This window comes from Falco peregrinus, unplaced genomic scaffold (genome assembly GCF_023634155.1).
Source record: "Falco peregrinus isolate bFalPer1 unplaced genomic scaffold, bFalPer1.pri scaffold_42, whole genome shotgun sequence".
Classification (NCBI taxonomy): domain Eukaryota; kingdom Metazoa; phylum Chordata; class Aves; order Falconiformes; family Falconidae; genus Falco; species Falco peregrinus.
Window position 1 is genome coordinate 485,079 of NW_026599609.1, and position 9,148 is coordinate 494,226.

The 9,148-nt window shown below is 51.2% G+C and overlaps 1 protein-coding gene and 1 pseudogene across 1 annotated transcript; both read left to right on the forward strand.

The window, feature by feature from the left end:
- Positions 1-684: 684 nt before the first annotated feature.
- Positions 685-984, forward strand: LOC129783494 (olfactory receptor 14I1-like; the record flags this gene model as incomplete). The annotated part of the gene is made up of 1 exon (XM_055793450.1): positions 685-984. A coding segment is annotated over exon 1 (300 nt), but the record flags the coding sequence as incomplete, so codon positions are not given.
- Positions 985-1,065: 81 nt separating this feature from the next.
- Positions 1,066-1,747, forward strand: LOC129783457 (olfactory receptor 14J1-like; annotated as a pseudogene).
- Positions 1,748-9,148: the final 7,401 nt, after the last annotated feature.

Below are 9,148 nucleotides of genomic sequence, written 5' to 3' on the forward strand. Positions count from 1 at the left end.
GGGCACACAGTGAGCCCTGGGTGTCCTTGGATAGCAGTGTGGTGCTGAGCCTTCGGTAAGGGATGAGGCATTCTGTTCTCTGCAGTGGATCCCTCTGCTCTCAGCAGTGCCTGGCTGCTGGTCAGGGTAACATGGCAGTGTGATCACTCTCCATCTAAGAAAGGAGCAATTGCCGGGCAGCTGGGAAGGAGAGGGATGGAGAGAGCAGAGTCCCTGCCTCTGCCCTACGGCACAGACAGTCCCCTTGCCTCTCAGCACTCACCCTGCTCTCCCTGAGCACGGCACAAACCCCTCCTGACCTGACTCTGGCCATGGCCGTTGCTCAGCACGGGCAGAGCCGATGCTGACAGGCCCTTCTGCGCTGGGAGCAGTTTGGGCTGAGCCAGTGCAAGGCCAGGACTGGCCCCTGCCCCCACGGTTCCCATGAAGCCCCTGCTGCAGAGCAGGGCTCACTGCTGGGCAGCCAGCGGGCACAGCCCCTGCTCCTCACAGCACACTCGGCCAGCACTCAGCACAGCTCCAGCCACGGCTCGGAAGGGAGCTCTCCTAGGAACGGCAGAGGGGGAGCATGGGGCACGGGGGGTGCATCTAGGAGAAACGGCTTTCACTTGCCTTAACAGAAGAATTGCCTGACTTGTCACTACTTTTCCTCCTTGAGCAGGTTCCCATGCCCAGAGGCAGCAGATGTCCAACAGCAGCTCCATCTCCCAGTTCCTCCTCCTGGCATTTGCAGACACGCGGGAGCTGCAGCTCTTGCACTTCTGGCTCTCCCTGGGCATCTACCTGGCTGCCCTCATGGCCAATGGCCTCATCATCATCACAGTAGTGTGCGACCACCACCTGCAAACCCCCATGTACTTCTTCCTACTCAACCTCTCTCTCATCGACCTGGGCTCCATCTCCACCACTCTCCCCAAAGCCATGGCCAACTCCCTCTGGGACACCAGGGACATCTCCTACCCAGGATGTGCTGCACAGCTCTTCCTGATTGTCTTTTTCCTTTCAGCAGAGTGTTCTCTCCTCACCGTCATGGCCTATGACCGCTACGTGGCCATCTGCCAGCCCCTGCACTACGGGACCCTGCTGGGCAGCAGAGCTTGTGTCCACATGGCAGCAGCTGCCTGGGCCAGTGGGTTTCTCAATGCTGCGCTGCACACGGCCAATACACTGTCACTGCCGCTCTGCCAAGGCAATGCCCTGGGACAGGTCTTCTGTGAAATCCCACAGATCCTCAAGCTCTCCTGCTCACACACCTACCTCAGGGAAGTGGGGCTTATTGTGTCTGGTGCCTCTTTATTCTTTGGCTGTTTTGTTTTCATTGTTCTGTCCTATGTGCAGATCTTCAGGGCTGTGCTGAGGATCCCCTCTGAGCAGGGACGGCACAAAGCCTTTTCCACGTGCCTCCCTCACCTGGCCGTGATCTCCCTTTCTCAGCACTGGCATGTTTGCCTACCTGAAACCCCCCTCCATCTCCTCCCCATCCCTGGACCTGGTGGTGGCAGTCCTGTACTTGGTGGTGCCTCCAGCAGTGAACCCCCTCATCTACAGCATGAGGAACCAGGAGCTGAAGGACGCATTGAAGAAGCTGATGCAGTCAGGTGTCTCTCAGCAGCACTGAACTGCCTGAATCTCCTCACAAGGCATTTCCTGGTCATCTCTGGAACATCCTGTGCATTTAGCGCTTTTAATGTCACGATTGTGTTTCTCCTAGAGTGTTTGCATGCACTCCACTTTCTCAATAGCATGAACCCAGCCTGCCTGACCCAGAGGCTTTTGTACGTTTGCATCCAGGATGGTGCAGCTGGACTCCTGTGTCACATCTCTGTAATTTAAGGGGCTTGTGTAGTGAAGATATCTATCAAGTTCCCCAGAGAGTAAAGCACCAGTGTAGAGCTCAGCTGTGTGAGTGTGCAAAGTTGGGGCAAATAACAGGGTGGGGGCACACGGCAGGGTGTCCTGGTGCAAATCCTTGGGTCATGGTGAAGGAAGCAAGGCAGTGATCGGGTGGGACACAGGGCTCTGCTCAGTGCCATGTTCCCTGGATACCCAGGGGAAGCTGCCCCAGGTGCCCCAAGATGTCCTAAGCATCAGTCGTTTCCTTTGCTTGTTGTACACCCCAGTCGCTACGAGGAACATTTGCTGCATGGTCTGCTCTGTCATCCTTAGTGGCTCAGTGATACCCAACTCCATTGCAGCTCTAAATGTAAATGGAGCCACTTTCCTACTGTCACTGGTTACACACAAGTCCCATAGCTCTTGCCACAGTTGGCCACTCAGCCAAGGCTGTGGTCAGACATCTCCAAATAGATCATGTCCTCACGGCTTTGCTTTGAGAAATAGTGAAGTAAACCACTGACGGAGATCCCACCAACTGGCCTGGGTCCAGTCTTTCACTCTCGATGTTATCTCAAATAAACCCCAGTTTCTCAGCCTCTCCTTGTCCATAACATGCTCCAGGTCCCAACCATCCTTCTGGCTTCTGCAGGACTTGCTCCAGTCTGGCAGGGTCTTTCTTGTGCGGGGGAGCCCCACTGTGGGCTCAGCAGTCCTGATGTGGTCCTGTGGAGGGTTAACCATGGCCAGCACCCAGCCAGCCACCCAGCTCTTCATCTGCTCCCCTGACTCAACAGGACAAAGGGAGAAAATAAACCAGTGATGCTCCTGGGTCAAGGTACAGGCAGAGAGACTACTTACCGATCCCTGTCATAGCCAAAGATGTGTTGTCTTGCCAAAGATCAATTTCATTCATTGCCAATTAAAACAAGATGTTGATTGTGAGAAACAATGACCAAAACATTGAAGACCATTCCCCAGTTTCTCCCAGGGCTAAATTACTCCATTGATCCCAATTCACCTACACAAGCACACCCTGAGAGGTGTAGGGGGGATGTTGAAGAGGGTTGATGGCACAGGAAACCGCTGCTGCTCCTTCCTCGTCACACTTCTGCCCTGCTCCAGCGTGGGTCCTCTCCATAGACCCTGCTATCTTTGCGGTCAAGGGTATGCATTGTTCATTTCATTCCGTCTTGCTTGTGTCCTTGAAACTCAGAGAATGACAGAGAACGTTGACATTGGAAGGGACCTCTGGAGATCACCCAGGGAAACCCGCTAGGAGAGGCACGGCCAGCTGCAGGAGTGGTCTGGAAACTAGGACCATGCGCGGCAATCAGTTAGCTGAGGGGAATGTGCTCGAGCTTGTCTAGACAACAATTAACATGATGAGGCATGTTTGCAGAGCACAGGGGAGTGGGAGACGGATGGCACCAAGCTTGGCGCCAAGGAAAGGTAACACCTTGCGGTTAATTGCTGGTAGTTAACCACCAATCAGGGATTGCCTAGTATGCAAGGCTTAGCTTCAAGAACCAATTAGTTTAAAACGCGCAGCTTCTGAAAGTGTATAAAAACGCGTGCTTCTGTACAATAAATTGACATTTGCTTGCATCAAGCTGCGTCCCGTCTCTTCATTCGCCGCAAATTGGTGACCCCGACGTGATGCGTTTAAGGATCTAACGTGAAGGGCTCTCGAATCGCCTATCTGAGCAACATGCAGCGAATCCCACAGACCTCTGAATGATCTGCTGAAAGGAAGCAGGAGCCGGCCTGAAATCCCTCCAGAGTTGAGAGGTGAGCTGTGGGAAATCCGTAACGGGGAATCAGGCTTCGTCCCCAGAAAGAGACGTATATGGACTCATAAAGGGTCTTCTAGTCAGATCCGGGAGTCCGTGCCTCAGTCTCCTCAAATGGTGACCCCTATGGCGGTGTTCCCAAGCCTTGGAACAATAAGGACGGAACTGGTCTGTACAAAAAGACAGCTCGTGGAAGAGGGCTGCGTTCTGGAGGAGACGTCTTGGCTGAACGATCATCTTGCTGGCTGGACCAGGCGGACAACCTAAACCCCAAGGATAACACCTGTATTCATCGAGACAGGTGAGCAGCCAAGAAACTTTAGAGACTTTGAAAGAATGAAAGTGTGTACATACAGCAGCCAATTGTATGATGCTGCCGCGGAGGGGAACTCCGTGTCGGGAATGCATTTAACATCTTGGTGGCAAATTCTGACTACTCTTTGCCAAGTGTGGACTAATTCTACTAGCGGTGCTAAACCAGAGGAAGCTGTAAATTCCACCGACAGCGCGACTCTTCTCAAGACACCGTCAGCGATGGCGATTCTGTCCACACCTCCTCTGCCCCCAAAGCTTCTGTCACTGATTGCAGCGACCCTCACAACACAGGACCAAGCACGGGAACAGGACAACTCGGACAATGATTTTATTGACACTGATAAACCTTTTGATCCAGGTCCTATAGATCTGGAAAAGAGCTAGACCTTTCCCCCATCCCCTTGTCTCTCCTGATGCATTGATTGTATTTTTGGGGAGGGTGAAAGGGAGTGTGAGGGATTGGTGGCAGGAATGCAAGTGGGAATCAGTTCAGTGATGGGTTTGGGGAGTTGCTATGGCATGTTCAGTATTTTGTCAGACAAAGCAACCTGCAGAGTGGCAGCCTGTGCAATACGAGGCTGTTAAAGGGTTAAGCAAAGCAGTGGGGGAAGGGAGGATTTATAATGCATTTGCTATGTCCCTTCTTGAAGTGATGGCAGAGCCTTATACGCTCACACTGCATGATTGGAAGTTACTGCTTTGTATGGTACTAACTGATACAGTATATGATGTGGTTATTTGATTTTTGTGAGCTACCTGTAGTGGCCTTGACTGAAAACCTTAATCGGGGAATTGCTGTTAACTAAGAGCAGATAGCTGGAGCAATTACCTGTGCCGATTCTGTGACTCAGGCAAGGTATGCCAGGGACAACTGTTTGCAAATGAATGAGATGGCTATTAAAGCAGTCAGGGTGCGGGAGTCTTGCCACAGTCTTGCAGGGTCCTAGAGAGTCACTAACTTTAATACTAACTTGATTGATTGGCTTCAGAATATTTTGCAACAAGTCGAACTTCAGGAAGCTCAAGGGTTGCTTTTAAAACAACTAGCTGTGATAATGTCAATGAAAATTGTAAACGGGCAACTTTCACAATCGCAACCCCAACATGTGTCAAATGATTGTAACGCAGAACTCACAGCAGACTGTAATTCTCAGGCTGAGTTCTGGAATGCGGCATAACACATTTTTGCTTCTCTAATCTCTTCTGTAAGAATAGTACACGCTCTTAACTTGCTTAGTAAATTAGGCTGCTAGCTTGCTAAACAAAGTAATACTAAAAATACTAATTTTTTTTTCTGGCGTATTAACAGATGTTGATTCTGTCCATCATATGTTGCTACAGAACCGAGTTGCTATTGATTTTTATTATTAGCACAGGGACACGAGTGTGAAGACTTTGGTAGGATGTGTTACGTGAATCTGAGTGACCACTGTGAATTAATTTACAAAAGTATACAAAACTCAAAAGCCTTAAAACAAGGATCTGCAGCAGAGCCAGGGGCGGGATGCCGTTGGTCTCTTCTCACGGCTGGGAAACTTTGGGCCATGGATCAAAAGTATTACAGGATTTATTATAATTATCTTTAACCACCTTATTGATGTTTGCCTTATGTCTCCCATACCTTTTTTTCCTGTATTCAGTGTTTAGTTGATTCTAACATAAATCAGGTCATGGTCACCCAGCTACACACAACCTTTGCCTTGTCGCAATTAACAAGCAAAAAAAAGGAGGATAGAGAATGTCTGAAGAGAGATGTAGGAGAGGAAAATGAGAATATTTGACCTAACAAGAGATGAGAGAACAGCTGGGTATTGTGAAGGAGAATAGGAAAGATAAACATGGTTATTTAGTGTTTAATAGGTGTCTGCATACTTGTAGTGATATAGAGCTAAGTAACTACATGAACAATTTCTGCCCTGAGCCTGGTGGAGCATACAGCTGTGGTTTGTGTCCGGGCTCAGAGATGTAAATAGGGGCTTCTCTGTTATGGTAAAAGTGTTTCTCTTTGCATAAAAAAAGAGAGGGAATGAGGGGAATGACCCCAGAGGTATGTTCAGAGAAGGCATGCGATGTTTCGAACTTTTTGACTGAACCAGTTCTTGTATGGTGTGCCCGTCCATCTATGTATAATGTTAATCCAAAAGAAGCTGATATTGTTTACACTTTGAATGTCGATAATTGTCTTTCTGTAGATGCTAATGCAGTAGGAGGCTATGATGGGAACGTGTCGCAGCGGTTCTTCTCTTATCCAGAGTAACAGCAGGGAAAGCATTAAAGAGTTAAATCACCTTGTTTGGTAGTCAGTTAAGAATGTGAGTCAAAATTGCCGCTGCTTTTTGTTGTTTGTTCAGGGACATGGCTGTGAGGATTTTGATGGTATGCGCTGTGTGGATTTTAGGCGCCCCATTGCAGCAACATGTTAACAAAATCTGAGAAAATTTCAGCCTTTTTTTGGCATCCATTCACTCAATTGGCAGTATTGTTTGTTTGCTATTGCCTTGGTTGCTGTCATGTTTGCAAGGGCCCTGCAGAACATGGCAAACCTGGTACTAGCTGTTCAAAAACAAAAAGGGGAAAGTGTAAAATTGTACGGAACAAAGACAGTGGGTTATTTTGACATTGATAATATGTCTTAGTTGGTTTTTTATTTGTTCCATTACTTGTGCCATGTTTTTGCTCCATTTCAGGGGTTCTTTTGTGCAACAGGAAGGGGGAGATGCAGGAGCGGTCTGGAAACTGGGACCATGCGCGGCAATCAGTTAGCTGAGGGGAATGTGCTCGAGCTTATCTAGACAACAATTAACATGATGAGGCATGTTTACAGAGCACAGGGGAGTGGGAGACGGATGGCACCAAGCTTGGCGCCAAGGAAAGGTAACACCTTGCGGTTAATTGATGGTAGTTAACCACCAGTCAGGGATTGCCTAGTATGCAAGGCTTAGCTTCCAGAACCAATTAGTTTAAAACGTGCAGCCAGCTCAAGCCGGTTGTACAAGGCCTTGGCTCGGTAGGTTTGGAATATGTCAAGGGGTGGACTTTCCATAACCACTCTTGGCAACTACCTGCAGTGGTTGAACATCATCAGTTCAAAAAGTGTTACCTTGGCTCGCATGGAAAGCTGCATACATTAATAAGACTCTCAGAGCCTTTTCTTCTCCAGACTGAACAGTTGTAGATCTCTCACCCTGTCTTCCTGGGAGCCATGTTCCAGTCCCTTCAAGAAGCTTGGTGGCCTTTTGCAGGACTTTAGTAGGTCAACAACTCCCTTGCTCTGGGAAGCCCAGCCCTGGACACGGCACTCCAGATGTGGCCTCAGCAGTGCTGAGAGGAGGGGAAGGGTCACCTCCCCCCATCAGCCAGCGATGCTTTTCCTAATGCAGCCCAGGGGGCCGTTGGCCTTTGCCATGAGGGTGCATCGATGGCTTCTGCTCAGCTGCTTGTCCTCTGGCACCCAAAGGTCCTTCTCTGCAGAGCTGCTCTCTGGCCGGCCTGCCACCAGCAGGATAGCCCCAGGAGGGCTGGATCACGGGCTGGCCTCCTCCAGGGGCTCTCTCAGCACCAGCAGCAGCATCTTGCCCATCCTGGAGATGAGCTTCAGCTCTGGCACAGGCCGCAGGGTGCTACAGAGTCACCTGGGAGAGCAAAGCCCTCTCCTGCCAGGGCTGCGCAGCCCAGGCCTGTTGCCCTCTGGCCTCGGGGACTGCAGCCCTTGCTCTCGTGGTGGGAACGTCCTTCATCCTTCTGCTGCCCCCTGCCACCCGCTCCAGCATCCTCTGCTGGGCAGCAAACCCCTCCCACACAAGGGCTCCCATCCCTGGGTACCGGTGTCCGTGTGACAAGCCTGCCCTTGGCCCTGGTGCCACACCTGAGGTGCTGCAGCCCACATGGGCCCCAGAGCCCACCGCCTGGGGCGCGGGCAGCAGGAGCCCCCTGTGCCACCACAGAGCTGTGACATCAGTGCCGTAAGCGCTGAGGAGGGGCAGGGCAGCTCCCATGCCTTTGGTAGGGGATGGAGACACAAGGTCTGTAGGGGAGACCTACGGGAAAGATGAGGGGAGGGGGACGTTTTGTGCGATTTCAGGGCAGCTCAGATACATGGAGCTCTTGTATTGGACAGGCAATGAGGTTGGGTGAGAGCTTGAGTGTGGATCAAAGGGGAGAGCAGCCAGGGTGGCACTGAGGGAGGAATTAGTTGTGGTTTGACACTGGCCAGCACGCAAATGCCCAGCATCTGTTGCTCACTGACCCCTTACATGCCCAGCGTGATGGGGGAGAGGATCAGAAGAAAACTCACAGGTCAGGAAAATAACAGTTCGATAGGAGAAGCAAAAGCTTTGTGTGCAAGGACAGAAACATGAGCAATTCGCTCACTCCTTGCCATGGGCAGCAGGGGTTCAGCCATCTCCAGAAAAGCTGCTCTTCAGCAATCTGTCAGTGACACGGCAAGACAAATGCCATGACCACAAATGTCCTCTTTTCATCCTCCTTTCCCCGTGCTGTTATTGATGAGCACAACGTCCTGGGATATGCAATATCCCTGTGGTCACTGGGGGTCAGCTGCCCAAGCTCCTTGCATCCCCCCAGTCTCCTTGTAGCGCAGGCAGAGTGTGAGAAAGAGAAGCCTTGGTGATTACTCTGCAGCGGTGGCCAAAACACTGGTGTGTGGTCAGCGCTGCCTTAGGAAGAGATGCAAAGCACAGCACCAGAAGGGCTGCTGTGAAGAAAATGCACTCCATGCCAGCCCGAGCCAGGACAGAGCGACAGGTCATACAGTCAGGGTGAGGCATGAACAATGTCTTCTTGAAATGACCTGAGGAAACCTGTGGATCACAGAGCCTGTCTCTTCTGGGGGAATCAGTCTCCTTGGTGATCACTGCACAGGTAAGCAAGGATGCCAGGAGCCCAGGTCTTTGTGGGAGAGTCCCCCAGACCAACCAGGCCACCCACTCTGATGCTCACCTGCACCTGGGACTCCACAAAGAGGACAAGATGCTCAGGGATTTGAAGACCAGTGCCACCTTGCTTCTAGTAGTGTGCAGTTGTGGTGTCCCTGATGCCCAGGCATGTGTGGATGGAGAGCAGCAGAGCACAGCCCAGGACAGGAGGGAAGGAGAACCTGGCCTGCTGAGGGCACTGGCAGGTGGGATCCCATGGGGGCAGGGCCCTGAGAGCATCCCTAGGCCTTCCTGGCCCTGACCAGCCTCACC